Source organism: Brassica oleracea, chromosome C6 (assembly GCF_000695525.1).
Source record: "Brassica oleracea var. oleracea cultivar TO1000 chromosome C6, BOL, whole genome shotgun sequence".
NCBI lineage: Eukaryota > Viridiplantae > Streptophyta > Magnoliopsida > Brassicales > Brassicaceae > Brassica > Brassica oleracea.
Window position 1 is genome coordinate 31,349,012 of NC_027753.1, and position 22,453 is coordinate 31,371,464.

General features: G+C 34.1%; 1 protein-coding gene and 2 long non-coding RNA genes across 3 annotated transcripts; 1 reads left to right on the forward strand and 2 right to left on the reverse strand.

Annotated features, from left to right (window-relative positions):
- Positions 1 to 2,913: 2,913 nt before the first annotated feature.
- On the reverse strand, positions 2,914 to 4,180 carry LOC106296785. Its single transcript, XR_001261288.1, has 2 exons — positions 3,326 to 4,180; positions 2,914 to 3,238 (listed from the first exon to the last, which is right to left on the reverse strand). It is a non-coding gene; the product is annotated as an uncharacterized LOC106296785 (long non-coding RNA).
- A 719-nt stretch (positions 4,181 to 4,899) lies between these two features.
- Positions 4,900 to 6,365, forward strand: LOC106296766. The gene is made up of 2 exons (XR_001261284.1): positions 4,900 to 5,923; positions 6,019 to 6,365. It is a non-coding gene; the product is annotated as an uncharacterized LOC106296766 (long non-coding RNA).
- A 7,542-nt stretch (positions 6,366 to 13,907) lies between these two features.
- On the reverse strand, positions 13,908 to 14,818 carry LOC106299720 (glucuronoxylan 4-O-methyltransferase 1-like). Its single transcript, XM_013735757.1, has one exon. The coding sequence runs from the start codon at positions 14,816 to 14,818 to the stop codon at positions 13,943 to 13,945; it is 876 nt and encodes a 291-aa protein (XP_013591211.1). The 3' UTR covers positions 13,908 to 13,942.
- Between the last annotated feature and the right edge of the window lie 7,635 nt (positions 14,819 to 22,453).

Below are 22,453 nucleotides of genomic sequence, written 5' to 3' on the forward strand. Positions count from 1 at the left end.
GCAGAGGTTATTTTTGCAATTGATTTTGAAATCTGTAACCTGAGACGACTGAAAGTTAAGTCGTCTGTTTTTGTTTGGTTTCAAAAAAATTTCCAAAGAACCTAGACGACTTACATTTCAGTCGTCATAGGTTAGTTTTGCATTTGACTGGATAATTTCAGAAGTTTGACTTCCCCAGACGACTTACATTTCAGTCGTCTGGTGAAAATTAAAATAATAATATTTTTTTAAAAGTAGACGACTTACAGTTAAGTCGTCATATGTTAGTTTTGCAATTGAAAAAAAAACTTCAAAATTTAATTATACACAGACGACTTATACTTCAGTCTTCCACGAGACGACTTACTTGTAAGTCGTCCAGGATTTTTTTCTGAGATTCTGGTCAAACCTCGTAAATCCTGGACGACTTTCATTTCAGTCGTCTCGTGGACGACTGAATTATAAGTCTTCTGTATATAATTAAATCTTGAAGTTTTTTTTTCAATTGCAAAACTAACCTATGACTACTTAATTGTAAGTCGTTTACTTTTAAAAAAATATTATTATTTTAATTTTCGTCAGACGACTGAAATGTAAGTCGTCTGGGGAAGTCAAACTTCTGTAATTATCTAGTCAAATGCAAAACTAACCTATGACGACTGAAATGTAAGTCGTCTAGGTTCTTTGGAAATTTTTTTGAAACCAAACAATAGTAGACGACTTAACTTTCAGTCGTCTCAGGGTACAGATTTCCAAGTCAATTGCAAAAATAACCTCTGCGTTGACCAGACGGCTTCCAGGTAAGTTGTCTACAGCCAGATGACTTCCCAAGTAAGTCGTCTGACGAACAGATCTGGAAAAAAATTCGATGTCATACCTTAAATTGGTGAGATAAGTTCCTTAGCATACATAAGGCTTCTCCAAACATACAGAATCACAAACGAAAGTAACCCACCCAAAATTGTTAGCTTCTATGACTCTATGAACCATAAAAAATTTAGAATCAAAATCTTGGGTTTTTTTAGCTCCTTGTGGAGAGAAAGTGAGAGATATGATGCGTTTAGTGCACAAGAATGGAAAAAGAAGAAGGGTAAATCGATTTTGGGAGTATTAAGAGCTTCAAATTGGTTGTTCATGGTGGTTGTGGTATTGATGACAATGGCAATCTTGTAATTACTTGAAGATGATGAGGGTGAGAGAGTAAAAATGTCATTTTCGAAAAAAAAGAAAAAAAAATTGATGGCATTTTCGTAAATTATATGAACTTGTGGGGTGAATAGGGCAAAACCAATTTTCAAAAAAAAAGGAGGTTAGTTTTGTGTTTGACTTTAAGTTATAGGTCAATTATGCAAAAAGCCCTATTTGTTTTTCATAATTAGTGTTATATATTTTAGATGTATTGTAATATAACTAATTGTATTCAAAAGACCTGGAACGAGTCGAGTAATATGGTTATTTTTGGTACAAATATCCGAACTCGTTTCAAACACATTTTTCATGTACATCAGAACCGAATTCATCCAGACCCAGAATAATCCAAATAAAAACCACACATAAATTTATAATATTCAAGCGGGGCTTCATCAAAAAAACGATACCCGAAATTAACAACACATACCTAAATAGAAACCAATGTTCATGTCTAACTGGTTTTATAAACTAATAAAAATGACTATTTCTTTGTGTTTGGCTAAATTAAGTGAAATAAAGAGAGCTTATTATGTAGTAAAATAATTATATGGAATGAAAAATTAAGTGACAACAAATGTAAAACATTTTTATTATTTTGATTTAAGTTATTATTTTATTCACAAAAACATGTTTTTGAATTATGTTTTTGACTACGTAATTTTCCACGGATTGAAACTAAAATAAATAAATAAAATTTAGTAAAACAAACTAAACCGAACGTTTAACCATATGGAAAATCCAATTATTTTATATTTTTTGATTTTATAATTGGCACAAAGTTCATGTTGATTAAAATTAATAAAAATCTGCACTATTATTTTTATGGTAGTATAATTAATGATGTGATGTATTGTTAAGATAATATAATTAATGAAATTGTTAAACTGAGTGAAATATTGAAAGAAAATTAATGTAATTATATTCATGAAATTACTATATGACACTTTTTTTTTTATATTGCTATCCATGTTTCCAGACAATTCTCATTTATACTGATATAAATGTTTCCAAACAGTACCAAAAGGTATTTTAATTTTAATAATATAGATAATATAACGTTATTTACAAATAAAAAAATTATTATCAAACATTTGCACTATAAAATAATATATTCTACAGTACATGTAAACTACAAAACATAAAAAAAATATACATATGATATTTTTATAAAACCAGCGGTTTATGAATTTATATTGAACAAAAGTTAAATCAAACATCCACACAGAGCGCGGGTCAAGTTCTAGTATAAGTTATATATGTTTCTCTGTTTTGTTTAAAAAGTTTGCTTGAGTATTTTTTGTGTCAAATTCTAAATTTAACCACACAAATTAAATTGAAAAACTTCATATAGTGTATCACTAACTCTCAAGGGTCAATACATTTGTTTCCCCAAACCCAAATTCAATTTTTTTTCCAACCAAATCCATAGCTTCCCCTTTACGAGAAACCCAACAACTGTTATTGCTTCTATTATGCACCCTCCTTGTCAGACTCACAGCGAGTCGTTTGGAACGTCATATGGTTGTATAATGAATTCTTCCGTCGATTAAATTGGCAGTGAAAGTGGTTTTCACATTATAATAAATCTCATATTTTCCTATTTAAAGCATAGCAAACTGGTGTTTTAAGCGCTAAAATAATATTACATATTTGAAACATCAATTTCTGAAAACTCAGATGCAGTATTGGCCTATTGGGTAAGTGGAGCCTTGTTGATTTTATGGTATTGAGTTTGACAGTTTGTTTTTTTTTTTTTTGCTATCTGAATCTCATCGATAACATGAGAATACAAGGTTGAGATACTAAAGCCGGCGGAATACAAAGATATCCCCGGAAGCTAAGCCCAAAATCAGGAATCTAGAACCCAAACACACGGGGTACTAACCAACATCCGAAACTAAACTGAACACCTACTCTCCTTTAAAGAAACCCAGAAACAACCAGTTAAAGATAAAAGAACAATGACTTAATGCGGTAAGACTAGCCGGTTTTCTTGCAACGAACGACACAAGAGAGCAAGCAGCGCGGATGACTTCTTCATGAAGAGCATAAACCTCATCTGAACCACCTGTTCACGATGAAAACCACTGCAATGAACTCAACATCTAAAACCAGGATGTAACAACATCCGCAAGAGCACCGTACTCAACCGCACCTTAAACCGTAAGCCTCCATGCCTCAACCTCTTTATATTGCCTCAACCAGATGAAGCCACGAGGAAAACAGAGACCAAAGGAAGACCATGATAAACACTAAATGACAAGGCGGGATAAGGCCTCCACAAACCTAAGAGACGAATAGGTGGTCTGAAACCACCTACTTCTCAAGGACCAGAACCCGCACCTGCTCACCACACATCACCGCGAAATGCTACACCGTTGCTGAATCAAGCACCAACTAAGACAAGCTCAAAAAATCCATGAGAGATTAACTGGATTTAAACCCTCGGCCGAAGGTACACACACTAATGACGGAGGACAACGAAAACAGAGCTTAAGAGTTCTTCTCGCTGAGACACCAAAGCATGAGCAGACAGAACCACACAATTCACTATCGTCGTGGACATTCTCTCCAGCCGGATCTGAGCCTAGACAAGCAGATCTAAAAACTAAACAAACCTGCAACACCAAAACACCCAGATCTACAGAGGACTTGGAAATAAATCCGAGAAGAAATCACAGATCTATCAACAAAAGCCTTAACAACAGTAAACAATAGCACAACAGACCCATCAAAAACCACCGAAAGGCACACAAAAGGAAGAGAAATATTGAGTAAACAAAAGAGACAACAACAAATGACTAACACCAGACAGACTGCTCTGACGGCGACATTGAAGACACGCCACCGCCGAAACCACTACTAAACAACCGGAGAAGAACCAGAAACTTCAGTTTGTTTGTTTCTCAGAAGTAATTCTTCGATACCCTGAGAAATGTGTTTTATTGGGTTTAATATTTCGTTTCTTCTCAGCTTTACGCATGTAAATATCGTGGACCAAGTTTGATAAGCCCAACACGCACTCTTCAACTAAAACGGGCAATGTATATGTTTTGGATTCCAAAATTTTAAAGGATATGTGGGATTTCCAACAACACATTGTACTATTTCTAATACTTACCAGCCAATTGCTAACAAGAATTTTTTTTATAGGGTCGTAGTTTAAGAAAATACTAGAATTTAATCCGCATATCCGTCCGAATATTTTTTTCATTTTATAAATATATATGATATTATTACAAATGTTTTAAATATATAATTTCTATTTTAGTATTATATATTACTCAATTCTATAATATTTTTGTTTATATTTCTTATTCAGCATTATTAATATATAGTGATTTGTTTAATACATTTTACTTTGTTATTAATTTATATTACTTACTAATATATTTTTGATTTAGGTACAGTAAAATAACAATATGAAATAATCAAATAGATAACTTCCTGCAAAATATATATTTTTTTTAATTTATACATTTTTTTGTAATACATTTTTAAAATTTATTTATTTATATTATAGAAAAGAAATATGTTTAAGATAATTTATATTTACATGTTGATTGTTTTAAAAATATATTTTAACATATATTATTTTAGTATACGAATAGTTTTCTTTATTATTTGTTGAGCTTAAAGAAAATTTGATTCACATTTGAATTAAGAAAAAGCGAATTTGATTCACTTGTAACAAATTTACATAAGTGTTCTAAGCACTTTTTCTTAAAATTTGCTATTGCGGCCAGAAATTACACAAATGAAAATTGGCCAATCAATCACTATTGTGGATTAGGCCTATGAGCGGCATCTGAAACACACGCGCCTTCTCTCTTCTCTCTCTACTCCAAAGCTCAGCGTTTTGCTTTCGAGGGGAGGCTCTATGACTTTCCGGCGACTTGTCGGTGGCTGTAGGGTTCTCCCCTCTCGGATCTTGTGCGACGGAACAGAGCTGTGACTTCCGGCGTTCTATGGAGGTGTTTCTCATGCTTCTCGGCGAGATCGGGTGCTCTGGTAACTCGTCGGGAGTACGATGACGGCGATCTGTTAGGGGACGACGGAGAGCTCATCGGAAACCGCTTGTCAGTTATCGGGGCTAGGGTTTCCATCTCCGATTGAAAGGTTTGCGTTTTGGCGGCGGCGGATCTCTCGAATGGGATGGCGGTTCCCTTTGAGATGCATCTCCGTCGTGGAACCGTCTCTTACACCACCTGAAGTGGAGGAACACGCAGGGTCTCGGACCTGTGAAGAGATGAAGCGTTTGTAGTTACGGCAATGAGGTTTTTTGGAGGTTGTTTTCTCTCGGAGGCCGGCGTATTGGGGCCGCGGGACACCTTCGTGGGTGGCTTCTTCAACGGTACCCGGAGGCGGAGCTTGGGCTGGCTTGAACGCCCCTCTCTCGCGATGTCACCGGAAATCGAAGCTGATAGCCACGGCGTTCACCCGAAGGAGGACCTCGTCTTCTTTCCCTCAACCTTTTATTCCTCTTGTGCTAAGACTTGATTCTACGTTTTGTTTCATTGCATGTAACCTAGATTCAGCCATTTCTCCGGGGAACAGCCACGTTAGGGTTGTCACTTTTTCGGAATGCCCTTAAGAGGGATGAATCAATATAATTTTAATTTAAAAAAAAAAAAAGAAGAAAATTGGCCAATCGTTTCTTCTCTCTCATTTCTATCCTTTCTATCTACACCCTCTTTGTATCCCTTGCCTCCATCTCTTTGGCCTCCGCATTTTATTCTCCGAGCCGTAAAAGGTACCTCCTTTTCCATTTCTTCCCCTAGTTTTTATATATTGGTTTTGTGGTTATTTAAAGTAGATTAAGTAACGCTCATGAGGTTTTCCGTGTAGACCTTTAGTTTGACGGTGTTTGAAGGTATGGTGAAGCTTCCTCATGGATTATCGTTGAAATTTTAGATGAAGCTCTCTGTTTGGATATATTGGCTCTGGAAGTGAAGTCGTTGCTCGTCTGTGTTGGAATTTTGTCAAGATCTCTCGGGTGGAAAGCATGTTTAGGTGAGCTAATTTTAGGGTTGTATGAACTATTGGCATGTTGAGTGATCTCTTTGCTTCGAGAATGGTGGAGGGTGTTTTGAAATATTTCCTTATGACAACTGACTACAGTGACAATCTATTACCAGATCTGAACTCCTTTTTTTCGCTTCATTGCTTCTTCATACAATTTGCCCTTTACAGTTCTCGTCGGTGGTTGGTTTATCTCCTTCATTGTGGTGGCTTTTTATTTAGCATTTTGGTTCCGGTTTAGTTTCAAGCGATCTTCCTCCTCATCACAGTGGTGGTAGAGCTGGAAATTTTAATCATTGTCCGCGGGCCCCGCCCCGTTTGACCCGCCGCGGGGCGGGTGCGGGTCGAACCATTTGAAATTTTTAAATCGCGGGTGCGGGTGCGGGTCGAGATTATTTTGAGCGGGGCGGGTGCGGGTCAGCCGAATTTGAATCGCGGGTACCCGCAAATTAAAAAAAAAAAACATTTTTGAAAAAAAAAACATTTTTTCGTAAAATATATAAAAAACAATAAATATTTATATAATTTTAATTATAAATATATTTTTTTAATAGTATTTTTTAAAAATAACTATTATATAAATAAAAAATAATTATTTTTAATTAAAATAATTATTATATAATTAGAAAATAATCATTTTTAATTAAAATAACTATTTTTAATATAATTAATATTATCCGCGGGTTTGGCGGGTTCCCCGCGGGTTTTGGCGGGGCGGGTGCGGATATAAAAGTTTTTGTTTGCGGGTTATGCGGGTCGAGTTTTTGAATCGAAAAAATGATTCGACCCGCGGCGGGTCGGGGCGGGTTGACCCGCGAACCCAGCACTAAGTGGTGGCAACGTTTCTTTATGTCTAAGGTTTCCAGCTTCTGGTAGACCGAATTCTAGATTCCTCTTCATTCTACTGTCTAAAAAGGGGACCATTTTAGGGTTTTTTGTTGAACTTTTTCGTTTTAGGTTCATTATTGTTCTATTTCTTTACTTTTTTTTCCTTTGTCACAAAAAAAAAAACCAAAAAGTTTAAATATGAAGACTTTAAAAATCCTTTTCTTAGCTTTCAATTTTTTTGAGAATTTTTTTCTGAACTTTCTTTAAGACCGAAAAAAATTGGATAGATATATACAAATCAGTTCCAATTCAAAAGGGGTGGAAGTATTAAGTAGGGTGTTCCAAGGATATTTTCCCACTTAAAAATTCATCTTTAAGGAGATTAATTTCTGTTTATTTTCACTATATATAGTTTCATTTTATTTTAAGAATATCTAAAATAGTTTCCGATTTTTTTATTCATCATGGCTTTATTTCAAAATGTATCAGGTGTGATTTAATCTTGTTAACAATAATATCATGAACTTTTGACTAACAGACTTAGGCCTGGGCAAAATAACTGGAACCGAAGAACCGAACCGAAATACCCGAAACCGGAACCGGACTAATACCCTCAAATATCCGAACGGTTTTTATATTTTTATACCTGAAATAACCGAACCGGAACCGAACCGAGAACCGAACGGGTATCCGAATATATAAAAATATTAATTATATATACATATAACATCAATAAATATATATTTTTAATTTAAAATTCTATTAAAAGTATCTGAAAATAGTAGAGGATAACTAAATTATTATAAAGTATCCAAACTACCCGAAAGTATCCGAAACTATCCAGATAGTTTTATCCGAAATATCCAAAGTAATCCGAAATATCCAAATTTTTTATCTAAATCATCCTAATTATTTGATATTTTACCCTAAATAACCGATATTTTATCCAAATTATCCGAACTACCCGAACTATCCAAATCCGAACCGGATCCAAATGAGAACCGAACTTTTTCCGGATATTTTCCGGTTCCTACATTTACTATCCGAACCGAACCGAACCCGAAACTATCCGAATCGAACCGAACCGAAAATAGGTCAAGAACTAAATGGATCCTCTAGCCCCTATCCGAACTACCCAAAACCCGAAATACCCGAACCGAACCGAACCGATACCTGAAATGCCCAGGCCTAAACAGACTTATGGCTGCTTATGTGCTGTGGGGGAAACTGCGAAATCCAAAACTAAGGTGGAACAAAATAGTGTAATTCAACAAATGAACTAAGTTGCAGAATCATCTTGTAAGCATATAACTAGAATTTTTCACTCTATAGTATTTTCCACCAAGCCTTTCAGTACACCTATCACCTATGATAAAGAGTCTTATCAGATGCGTGATCATAATTACAATCACATAGCATAAAATGATGTATGAGATGGATTTGACGAAGATGTTGACAATAAAACATTTAACACGATTAGTAAACTCTTCATCATGATGGCATACCATTGACCTATTTTCTTTGCGAAATATTTAACTATCGCGGACTTGACATTTCCTTTTTTTTTCTTTTTTTTTTTTTTTTGAAACTCTAACTTGACATTTCCTATTTGTGCAATTAGTGACTGAATCTCTCCATATTTCTTAATTTACAGATAAACGTCTTGGATTTGAAATGGTAAATGTATTCCTAGAACCAATAAGTCATTTTAATCTTACAGTTCTTTGTTTCTCTCACAGTTCACAACAACCAATCCACCATTTCATTCTCAACTCATAGCTCATAGAAAATGTCAAAATTATAACTCAATAACCGTATCAATATATTGTATTTTCCTAGTCACATCGAAAACTGCATAGGTGCACTCTTCAAATATCACCACAAAGTATGTATAGGTAGAACCAAAACAGAGGAATAAACAGAGCAAAAGATTTCAAAATAATACGTTTATTGCTTAAATCATCAAGGTTACAAACGTTTTCCATATATAGCTAAAGCCGAAGGATCTAGAGATGATACAATTGTGATCTCAGCAGCTGGCCATTAACAAAGGAGAGAATCTATTAGCTATCTGGATTGACTGCTGTATCGTACGTTGAGCACAACCTCCTTGTGCTCTATCTTTTGTGAACGTTGGAGGTTTGTCTTGTAGCTGAGACTTCACAATGGGCTTGTTATGTTGATGAACTTGAGGTCTCTTGTGTTGTTGGACTTGGACTACATTAATATCCCCTCGCAAACTCGTGGTGGGCGACGACACAACACCGAGTTTGGAATGCAACGAGTAGAAGGCCTCTTGTGGTAATGACTTAGTGAAGATATCAACAAGCTGTAACGAAGCAGGCACATGCTGAACGATCAACGTACCTTTAGCCACTTGTTCTCGAGCAAAATGGTAGTGAGTTGCAAAGTGCTTGGACTTTTTATGTAACACCGGGTTAGCAGTAAGATGAACCGCTGATAAATTGTCACAGTATGCTTCAGCTGATTTCATAGAGGGAAAGCCAAGCTCCTGCAACAGATCTCTGATCCAAGAAAGTTCTGCAGCAGTGTCAGATAAACACCTATACTCTGCTTCTGTTGATGATCTTGAGACTGAATCTTGCCTTTTAGCTGACCATGAGATGAGGTTTGAACCAATCATTGTACATAAACCACCTGTAAAACGTCTTCTCTCACTGCAACCGGCCCAATCACTGTCACAGAAAGCTTTAAGAGAAGAATCTGAGTCTGAGGTAAAGTGTAGACCCATGGTAAGAGTACCCTTGATGTATCTGAGAACTCGTTTTAGCAAATTGAAGTCAGCCACTGTTGGTTTGTGCATTCGCTGACACACTAGATTAACTGCAAACTGAAGATCAGGTCTTGTTAAAGTCAAGTACTGAAGCTTTCCAGCAAGACTCCTAAAGTATGATGGTCCTTTGAAGTATTCTTCTTGGTATGGAACCTTGTTTAGTTGCAGAGGCAATGGAGCAGGCATAGGTGAGCAATCAATCATCCCTGCCGTGTGAAGCAAGTCTGATGCATACTTCTCCTGATTCAGAAACATACCAGTGGGCGTGTATTGCACTTAAATTCCAAGAAAGTAGCTCAAAGGACCCATGTCCTTCATTCGAAACTCAGAACTAAGAGAACTCAATAGCTTCTTTAACACATCAGGGTCATTACCGGTTAATACCATGTCATCAACGTATAATAGGATAAAGATGATGGTAGTACCGTGATGATATATGAAGAGAGATGGATCTTTAACACTGCAGATGAACCCAAACTTCAAGAGAAATGTCCTGAATTTGTCAAACCAAGCACGTGGAGCTTGCTTCAACCCATAAATAGCTTTGTGCAGGAGACACACATACTCTGGATGCACAGTATCTTCAAAACCGGGAGGCTGTCTCATATAAACTGTTTCTGCTAAGTCACCATGCAAGAAGGCGTTTTTAACGTCTAATTGCTTGATATCCCAATGATTAACCGTAGCTGTATGCAGCACCATTCGAACTGTTGCTGTTCTAACAACAGGACTATAAGTTTCCAAGAAATCAACCCCTTCTTCTTGTTCATTTCCTTTAGCGACAAGTCTTGATCTCAGCTTCTCAACTGTTCCATCCGCATGTAATTTTACTTTATGAACCCATCTACACCCAATGACATGATCATCTTTAGGACATGGAACCAGACTCCATGTTTGTGTCTCATGACATGTGCCAATTTCTTCAGACATAGCTCCATTCCAACCAGGGTGACTAAGAGCCTCAGCCAAAGTTGTAGGCTCTTTAGTAACACTTTTGACTGTATGCAACACATATCTTGGGTTCGGTTTTCTGATACCATCATTTCCCCTCGTAACCATAGTATGAGTGTTGTCTTCTGGAGGAGGGGCAGGTACCTGAACTAGATTTGGTGCAGGCTCTGGGACAGGCACATGATCTTGTGAAGGAAGAGGTGGAAAATCTTCTTCTGCATACTGATAAGGAGCCGGGTTGACTGGAGGTTTATCAACTTGTCTTCGACTTCCTGTTATAACTTCTTCTTGGCTTGCTTCAGTAACAGTTTCATCTTCTGAAACAACAGTCTTCAAACCTTTGTACCAAGCCTCTAACAAAGGTGTGTTTATCTGCTCACTACTTGACTTATATATATCAGAGAATGGAAAATGACCTTCATCAAAGAGAACATGGCGACTTATGTACACACGTCCAGTAGGAGGTTGAAGACACCGATATCCTTTATGTTTCTCTGTATAACCCAAGAAGACACATAAAAGACTCTTAGGATCAAACTTGTTTTGCGCATACAGTCGGAGATATGGATATCATGCACATCCTAACACGCGAAGGGCTGAATAGTGAGGTACAACTCCATTTAACTTCTCAAAAGGACTTGTTGTCTTTCCAGTAGCAGAGTGTGGAAGCAAGTTTGTCAAGAAATTTGTTGTGAACAGAGCTTCAGCCCAAAGATTCTGAGGTAGCTTCGCTTCAAACATCATAGACAACCCGAGTTCAAGCAAGTGACGATGCTTTCTCTCAGCCAAATCGTTCTGTTCTGGAGTATGCGGATAGCATAAGTAGTGTTTGATGCCACACTGTGCTAGATGCGATGCAAACTCTGTGTTTACAAATTCTCCTCCTCCATCACTCTGAAAAATTTGTATCTTCCTTTCAAACTGATTCTCAACCATGCTTTGAAAGGATTTAAAAACAGAAAACACATCTGATTTGCGCTTAAGCGGATAGAGCCAGCTGAATCTCGAGAAATTATCAATGAAAATGATATAATATCTGAAACCTTGAACATAAGTTACAGGAGCAGGACCCCATACATCACTATGAATCCTTTCTAATGGTTTCTCAGACTGAAAATTTGAAATAGAAAAGGGTAACTTGCAGGTTTTCCCTAGCTGACATAACTCACACATAGTCTTAAAGACTTTATTAACTGAAATTGCTTGTATTGAAGATATATATTGAAGAATTTGCTGGTGAGGATGCCCCAATCTCTTGTGCCATATGACATCACTTGCACATTGCTGCCTAGATGAGTACAACGCAAGAAACTGAGGGTTCTCTAACCGGTACAGACCTTCACGCTTGCTTCCTCGACTGAGAAGTTGTTGTGTCTTTTTGTCCTTAACAAGTACATCACGGGAGTCAAATAAAAATTCACAGAGATAGTCATCAGTCAATCTCGATACAGATAGCAGAGACTTTGTTATTGAAGGACATACTAGTACACCATTAAGTGGTAAGGTACCTGATATAGATGGTAATGCAATGGAGCCGACATGAGTGATTGGGAGAAAGTCTCCATTACCAATCTATTCCAGAGTAGGGTTGTGAGGATTGCAGATGCTGAGTGGAGTTTGTAATGTGATGTGTAGCAGCTGTGTCAGGGTACCACTCATTGCCATCAAAGTCTGAGTCTTCTGTAGTTCTCATCACTGCATTTGCCTGAGGTAGCTGAGGCTGAAAATTCTCATCATACCTATGATAACACTGGAAGCTGAATGACCAAACTTGCCACATATCTGACATGTAGGACGGGACGAACTCTGCTGCTGTCCACGGCCACTGTTCTGACCAAACTGCTGATAGAAACCCCTGCCTTGGTTGAGTAACCTCGTCCCCTGTAGCCTCCACGGTATTGACCTCGACCACGACCAGAGTAGCCGCCTCGATTTGTATAGAACGCCTGGTGCGGAGTGATCTCAGAGGACGCTGTGTATGCTTGAACTTTGTCTTCAAAGGAGATTAGCTTGGACATAACATCATCAAGAGAAGGTGCCGGTATAGCATCCATAGAGTTCTCAATCACAGTGCAGATAGACTCATAATCTTTTCCTAATCCGTTTAAAACACCAAAGATCTTCTCACTTTCAGGAATCGCAGAGCCAATAGAATCAAGTTGATCACACAGAGATTTGATTTCAGATAAGTAAACCGCCATAGTTTTACTACCCTTAGACATAGTCTGAATCTTCCTCTATAAAGCTAGCTTCCTAGTGGCCGAAACCCTATTATACTTCTGTCCTAGAGCAGACCATACCTCTTGAGACGAATGGAGACCATAAACAGAACGAAGCGCGTTTTCGGAGAGAGTACCATAAATCCATGCCATGATGAGTTGATCTTTCTGTACCCACTTGAGAAACTCCGGATTTGCGGCTTCCGTGACTTGATCTCCTTCTCTGACGGTAATGGTTTGCGCAGGACTAGGTTGACCACCATTGACGTAGCCGAGAAGCAACTGAGAAGAGAGGAACTGCTCAAACTGCAGTTTCCACAAGAGATAGTTGTCATCCTTCAGCTTGAGTGTGACACACTGATTGATGGTGAGATTTGACGCGGAATGAGGGTCAGGATTGCCTTCCATGGCTCTGATACCATATAGGTAGAACCAAAACAGAGGAATAAACAGAGCAAAAGATTTCTGAATAATACGTTTATTGCTTTAGTCATCAAGGTTACAAACGTTTTCCATATATAGCTAAAGCCGAAGGACAGAGATGATACAGCTGTGATCTCAGCAGCTGGCCATTAACAAAGGAGAGAATCTATTGGCTAGCTGGATTGACTGCTTTATCGTACGTTGAGCACAACCTCCTTGTGCTCTATCTTTTGTGAATGTTGGAGGTTTGTCTTGTAGCTGAGATTTCACAATGGGCTTGTTATGTTGATGAACTTGAGGCCTCTTATGTTGTTGGACTTGGACTACATTAATAGTATGCTACTGTCCAAAATATATAGAAACCAAGTCTAATAAACCCATACGAAACAAAGAGTAACATCAATAGGATATATATATATGATTTATTTTATGAGAAGCCTCCGGATAGTTATATTTAAAAATAAACAGTTGTAAACTCAGAAGAACTATGCGGTGTTTAATTTAAAAGTAACGAAGAATCAAAGATCGGTTCAACCTAGCAAAATCGGTCCCCAGGCTGGTCGCTCATGTTAGCAGCGTTGGGTATCTCAAAGTGCCAGAGCCTACCAGCTGAATTGACTCTGTACTTCTCGCATAGGAACTCGTTGGCGTACGTCTTCTCCACTATGCGGTCAACATCATGAAGGAAAACGTGCGTGGTGCCCGCACCCTTCCGGTTACGTGCCATGATGGCTGCAGAGAATATAGCTGCCATCCTCCCTGGCGCGGTTGGGAAGTACCCTTTTGGTGCGTCCACCATGATCAGATCCCATTCGGTATCATAGAACTCATCAGGAAGTGAAGTCAAAGCCAATGGACACTTTTCGTTGTAGCGGATCGGGAAAGCATTGGCAGGTAAACACTTGGGTTCGGACCGGTAGGTCGCGAGAAGATTGTCGGCTTGAGAAAGTTGGGTCCGATACTGAACATGGTGAGCCCTCAGGGACGGTGCATCCTTTAGGACGGCCTGGATCCACTCAGGATCCTCCTCAAGGAACACAGTGGTGCCACGTGGATTGAGGGAGGCCCACATGAGGGAGTCGTGCCCGAGGCCAAAGACAAGAAAATTGCAAGGTATACGTTCCTTAAGGACGTTTAAAGAGATAGATATCTCCTCGAAGGATTGTTGAGGAACGGTCTGTGAGGTCGCGTAGTGGACGATGGATTGAAGCTGGATTGGTGTGGTTGAGTATTCGGCTATGGACCGCGCCGCGGTTTTTGCGGTGGAACATAAAGATAGAGTGCTGTCCGTAGCTCGGATGATACTTGTGATGAGCAGTGCGCCACCTAAAAGACCAGCTAGAGCAGCTATGATAAACCATGGTCGCTCTAGAAGCGTGTGCTTTGCTCCTTTCCACTTCTCTGGAATCATGTTTTGTTTTTTTTTAGTTTTTTTTTCTTGCGTTTGGCTAGAGAGGGTGATTACTTGATCGAGTTATACAAGGTGGATGGGATCGGATGGAAGGTGGAGAAATAATGGTAAGGGGAGAAGGCAACGAATATAAAGCACATTGGTCTCAGCATGCACGTTTGATTGTTGAATCATCATTTCTTTTCATAAATCTTAACTGGTCAGATATCTTTGATTATTGCTTTAGTTAGTTGCCAGTTTGGAAAAACTAAAGAAGGTTACTTTTAAGTAAACATTTACAAAACCTGACATTATAAATAGTAAATCACATAATTTGGCAACTTTGTGTTTATGGCAAAAATATCGTTACCGAAAAATTATAGTGAAAACAACACTCTACTAGAGAAATTTGGATGCCAAAGATTTTATTTACAGCTCATGTACGAAATTGGATTTTTTCATATTTCCTTATCTTTATAAATGAAATAGACAATTAATTATATCAATGTATGTATAGGAGGAAAACAGATTTTTGACCCTTTTAAAACATTTTCATATATGATTTGATATAAAATTATGGGTATAAAAAATTATAGACATTTTGAAACTATTATATTTTCAGGGTCATATATTATATTAACGTATTCTATTTGTTTTTGTTATAAATGTAAAAGTTGATAGTTGGATGACTTGATGTCAAGGATAACTTTAAATTCTAGTGTAACAAGTGGATTTTATAATTTTAGAGAAACTTCATTAGATGAGAAACTATTGTATGATGTTTAATCATATGATTAATTGTTTTATAATTTTTTGAAACCTCTCTTATTTATTTTTTTAGATATTAGAGCATCTATAATAGACATTCTATAACTTAAAATATGAAGTTTCATATTTTTGTTTGCATTTGAGTACTTACAATTACACATCACTTTAATAATTCTTAAATATTTTTTTGTTTATCGTATTAATTCTTAAAAAAATTATATCTAATAAAAATTTAAATTTTTATAAATCTAAGTTTCCAAATAAAATTAAATAAAACTTTAAAATAAAATCTAAAATATTTTAAAACTTGATTTAGACAACAACAATACAAAAGAATTTAACAACAAAAAACTTTTCAAAAATTACATGAATACATAACTATTACACAAATTTAAATATTACAACAACACTAATAGTCAGGTAAATTTGATCCGCAATCTCCAAAATCTCCAAAATATTGTCCAATTTTTTTTTGTGTAACAGAAGATGATCGTTGTTGTTTTGATGTTTTTTCGTACGATTATTTCTTATTCAGATAGAATGTAGGGAAATTGCCACAAATATCACATTCATAATACCACGAAACACTTTTCATGTCTACACTAATCATTTTTATCCTCATTTTTAATGAAAGGTAAAAGACACTTATACCCCTAGGGTTAACTAATCTAAACTTGGGGTTTATAGTTGAAGGGTAGGGTAAAGTTTTTGGAATGTGAAATTTAGGATTCTAATAAATATATAAATAAATAATAAAATAATTTTTAAAAAATTTTTAAAAATAGTTTCAAACATAATTTTCGAGTTTCAAAAAAACATTTTGAAAAAAATAAAAAAAATTCAAATAAAAAATTCAAATAACGAAAAAATTATAAAAAAGTTCGAATTTGAAAAAGTATAATTCGAAAACATAAAAAAAATATATTTTTATTTATTTATTTAAATAATAATTTATGGGAAAATTATATGTTTACCACTTTCATGCTACCAATTTTCATTAAGTGGCAAAAAACTCTTATGTCCTTGTTCTTTATATATATAATAAATAAATATTTAAATAAATAAAAATCTAAAAAAATAAAAAATATTTTTTTTAGTTTTTTTCGAATTATACTATTTCGAAATTCAAACCCTAAACCCCAAAACTCAACTCTAAACCCTAAACCACCAATCCTAAACCCTTTTTATTTTAAATACGAACCCTAAACCATCAATCCTAAACCTTTTTTTTTAAACATCAACTTTAAACCCTGAAACATCAACTCTAAACCCTAAACCCCGAAACATCAATTCTAAACCCTAAACCTTCAACTCTAAACCCTAAAACATCAGCTCTAAACCCTAAACCCTAAACTTTCAACTCTAAACCCTAAACTCTAAATGCTAAATCCTAAACCCTAAAACCCTAGAGTTGACGTTTTAGGGTTTAGATTTGAAGGTTTAGGGTTTTAGGGTTTAGGGTTTACATTTAGGGTTTAGATTTGAAGGTTTAGGGTTTTGGGGTTTAGGGTTCGAGTTTCAGAAAATATAAGGTTTAGTGTTTAGGGTTTATGTTTAGGGTTTTGAGTTGATGTTTTAGGGTTTAGATTTGAAGGTTTAGGGTTTTGGGGTTTAGGGTTCGAGTTTCAGAAAATATAAGGTTTAGTGTTTAGGGTTTATGTTTAGGGTTTTGAGTTGATGTTTTAGGGTTTAGATTTGAAGGTTTAGAGTTTAAGGTTTAGAGTTGATGTTTTGGGGTTTAGAGTTGATGTTTTAAGTTTAGATTTAGGGTTTAGGGTTTACCTTTAGGGTTTAGAGTTGATGTTTTACGGTTTAGATTTGAAGGTTTAGGTTTAGGGTTTAGAGTTGATGTTTCGGGGTTTAGGGTTTAGAGTTGATGTTTCATGGTTTAGGTTTAGGGTTTATAGTTGATGATTTAGGGTTTAGAGTTGATGTTTTAAGTTTAGGTTAGTTAATCATAAGTTTTGTTTTGGTCAAAATTAATCAAAGAGTTATAAATGTCTTTTATCCTTCATTAAAGATGAGGGGAAAAGTGGTTAGTGTAAACATGAAAAGTGGTACTTTGAAAATGATATTTTTGGCAATTTCCCATGATTTATTATATATATAGAGAATAAAAGTATAATAGTCTTTTACCACTTAATGAATAATGTATTTTTGAAAATGTCTTTTTAGTGGTGGTAAAGATAAAAAGTGGTACCATGAAAGTGGTAAACATAAAATTTCCCCTATTTTAATTTCATCTGCTATGACTTATTTTTTAAAATTCTCATATACATTTTTGTCTAATTTGTTTGTTTTCCTAAATGTTTTATTGAAAACTAGAGTCGGCCCGCCCTACAGGCAGGAATTTATAATAAAAGCTATTTTATATAAATTTATATTAATTTTATAAAGCATTTAAAATCATTATAGATTGAAAATGATATTATAGACAAACAAATAATGATAAAAATTTTGAGATAATATTATTATTTTTAATAAATATTTTTAGTTTGAATTAAAATGACAGTATCTTTCATTATTCACAATTTTTTTGGAGAATACAAAATTAGCAAAAAATAATTCAGAAAATGTAACAATATATATAGAAATATTATTTATATTTGAATTTTATAAAATAAAAATATAAATTTTAAATAAATAATACTAAATTTATTTCAAGAATATTTAAGTTTTGAAAAACTTTTACACAAATTATTTATTTCATGATAATAAATTAGTCTATCTCCAAACTAAATCATTTAAATTTAAAATATAATATAAAATATAATATAATATCATTTAAAATCATGGTCTTTCATTATAATAAATAGTTTTACTTGTTATGTTTTGTAACTTATTATATCTTTTGTTGAACTCTGTTTAGTAACAAAGTTATTTGTTAGGAATGTTTCTCATGATATTTTAAAATATTGTTTGAAAATAGTATTTTGTAAATTAATGAAATAGTATACTTCTCTAGCAAATTTTTACTTTAGTTACATACCACTTTCATATCAAATAATTTATTGGAGGAAGTTATAGTGAAGGAAAACATAACTAAAATGATTTTAATATATATTCACCACTTGTTTTTGTTATTATTATTTAAAGTTATAGGTTTATCTAACTATTAAGAAAAATTTCATTTTCAATACTGGTTTTGCCTCTATCATAATAATAAATATAATAAAATTATTCAGAAAAGTTGATATTCAACACATATTTTTTTTCTCTCGGATATAAATTTGTTTCTGAATAAATTTTACACATTTCTGTGAAATCCATTGTTTTAAATTATGCAAAAAGTTAGATACCCATCATGACAATCCAATACTGAGAATTGCTATTTTAAATATAAATGTTTGTTTGAATCTTGTCACGTACTTGAGAAATATTATGATAAACCAACAAACTCGCTGGACACTTAGGAATGTTCATGTATAATAGCACTTAGGAATGTTCTGTCTAGTCATCTAGGTTCTCTGTTCCTTCTCTGTTTCTGATTGAGTCAAGCATTTTGTGTTCTATCAAATTCACAAACTTTGAGATCTCAGCTTTGTTTAATATGTAAAACAAAAAGTTTGTATAAGAAATCTAAGGAACAATCGCAACTGAATGTAACACTTTCACTATAATCCCATCTACAATTTTGTGTTTTGTTTTAATCAAGATCTGCCAAATTGCTGGAGCATGTACATAACTTGACGCTTGCCATTCTCAAGGAGAATCTTCTTAAAAAAAGCAGGGCATATTTTTATCTTTTGACATTTTAATAAACTTGAACAGCTTTTCATAACCTTGAAGAGAAAACAATATATGAATTGGAAGATGATTCAGGGACTAAAAAGCATTGGAGCTTGGTTTTCCCACTTTGGTAAACTCAAGCTATTTGGGGATTCAAAAGACCACCCTTTTAACTATTTTTCAAACTCTACACGATCGATTATATTCAGCATAAGCATAGATATCTTGGCAATAGGGTAAGCCTGAAATATATTCTCCATGAAGTTTGAAAATGACTCGTAGAAAGTAAAACATGTATTTTTCTAAATAGCATCAATTGTGCCTGCAAAATGGAATAAATGGCAATGCTCCAAAATGAAATAAAGACATACATTTTTAGACTGAACTTGAGTTGAGCTTCCACCGTTCAAATCATCTCTTAGACCACCGTTGCCGCCCTGATAAAACCAAGATGCACAATGTTACTTTAACATACAGAAAAGCGGCATCAAATGTAGATACAAAATTATATCGACAACAAAGTCAGAGATACGAAGACGCTGGCGCTCGTCGAAGATGGGTGAGATTGTGAAAGTCTGATGCTTCGCAGTGTAACTGAAACTGGCCAGGCTGAGCTGGAACGTGTATGTCTTGCTAACAATGTCGGTAATAAACAGGGGAGCTGAATATCATATGGGTTCGCAATACCTCCAGCTTATAAGACAGAGTATAAAAACAGCTTCGTCAGCCTCATCACCAACGCTTAACTCCACAGGGTATCAAAATTCAAAATTTTCTAAATGAATAAACAGAAACAAAATAGTCTTACATTAACAAACAAAAACAAAAACAACAAACGAAACCAAAATCATCATCCATCAATAAAAAAATAACAAAAAAAAAACGGAGCCAAAATCATCTAAGCTTTTTAAATCAATAAACAATACCCAAATCATCTTACATCAACAAACAAAAACCAAATCAATAAACGTAACCAAAATCATTCTGCTGTAAAAAAGTTTCAAAAGTTATTAGGATTTGTAGGGATGATGTTCACGGGATGAAGCCATACCTTTTTTATAGTTCAGATCCACCACCTGTAAGAAAGATAAGAATCATTGAATGATTGATCGTGGTGCAGTGGGTTGAAAGAGTTAAGAAATTTTTAATGGCGTCGAATCAATGCAACTTGTAACGCTTTCGAGGAAGGGAGAAGAACCGCAAACGAAACGACATAAAACCGCAAAGGACGCAAAGACTACTCATGAATACTCGTCTCTTACAACCTTTCAGAACATCTATTTTTGGTTTATCGTAATCGGAGTTTGCAGGAGAAGATGAACCCTAAAGTTGAGTGGCGGCTCCACGTTGAAAAAGTTTGTGACTACGGGGCAAGCTTTAATTTGTTTATGCCTGGATAAAATTATGCAAAACCCACAAAATAATGGTGTAAGCCCAAAACCAAGCATAACAAATTGAATGATTTTTAATGAAGGGAGACACGTGTCGTCGCGACGTCGCCCGACTTATTGACGTGGATGCTGAGGTGGCGCAATAGGAGGGAGACAAACATTTTATATATATATATAGATTTATAAGAAAGTTGAAAGAAAATCTAAATATGAAGTTTATCGTATGCTAATGCAGTATTTTTTTTACATCTATTAAAATCTTGATAATTAAATAGATGAAAGGGTCTAAAAAGGGTCACTTTCATCTATTTAATTATCAAGATTTTCATGGAATTTAATTGGTAATGTAGAAGATAAAAATTGACATAACATAAAACAAAAAACTTAAATTTTAATTTATAACTAGATCTCGATCCGCGCAACCGCGCGGATTTTTGTTTTCATTTATTTTTATATAAATATTTTGTTTTCAATTCTAAATTGGTAGATATTATAATATATATGTGTCTATCAATTTTTAAAACATAATAAGTTTACTGTATATTTTTTTCATTGAATAGATTGTTTCAAACTTTCACATGTATTTGTATCTTCTTCTATATATATATTTTCAGATTATTATCTATACTATTAAAATAGAAGTCATGACTTATTTCATGTGTGATTTTTTTATTTGGACCATCCTTAAAAATTAATTAAATTTTACATAACTTAATTATAATATCTTTTTATTTATTTGAAATACTAATAAATATCTTAAAGAAATGTCTAAGAAAATCTATCAAATATTTTTTAGAATCTTTTTAAAATATATTTTCGAAATTAGTTAATGAAAATTTTAGTTAACTCAAAGTATAATTAGAAACTAAATTTTAGTTTAGTTTTGATTGCAATTTTTTTTATTAATTATGTAAAATTCTTTTAATATTTTTTATTAAAATAACAATTTTAAATTTATTTAATTTTCAAAATTAAATTTAAGATGTATTTTAAAAGATGTTTATAAAAAGAAATATTCATTTCTATTTCTAATTTAAAAATATAAATTCTTATATATTTACCACAGAAATTATGACTTATTTCATATGTGATTTTTTAAAAATTTAAACCACTTAAAAGTCACACTTTTAAATGATTTTACCATGTTTAACTAACTTATTTACACATTTTTTCATAGATGAAACATTTGATCTTTATTTATATCGTATATGTAAGACTTTACTCTACTGTTATTAACGTCTGTATACTCCCATGAGTTAAAAAACAATTGGGTTTATTATTTAAACAACTATACCAAACTGGTTTAATTAATAACTATATACCAAATTCTCTATTATATAGGTTCAACTTAATTTAATTTCCACGTATGTTTCAAATTTAGAAATAAAACAAAAATTATGCAAATCAGTATTTTACATAATAATGTTTTCAAAATAAATTTTGTTACAAAAATACAAAATTTATAAATTTTATAATAGTAATATTATACGCCACACAAATATTATTATAAAATTAGATAATATACAACGCCAAATTATATTAATTTATTGATATATTTTATTGTATAATCTAAAATATTTTAGTATTAAAAAAACTCGCACGGTCGTGCGGGTCAAGATCTAGTTTTATTATTAAAATCGTAACTATATATATATATAAATATTAGTAAAATATTGTTTTATTGTCATATTCAAAGATATTGTAATATTTCACAAATTTAAAAAGTTTTTAAAAAATTAAACTTTTCGCTTCATAGATTTATATTATC

What these genes read in the sequence shown, in the direction of transcription:
- LOC106299720 (XM_013735757.1), bottom strand. Translation starts at nt 14,818, where the DNA reads ATGATTCCAGAGAAGTGGAAAGGAGCAAAGCACACGCTTCTAGAGCGA.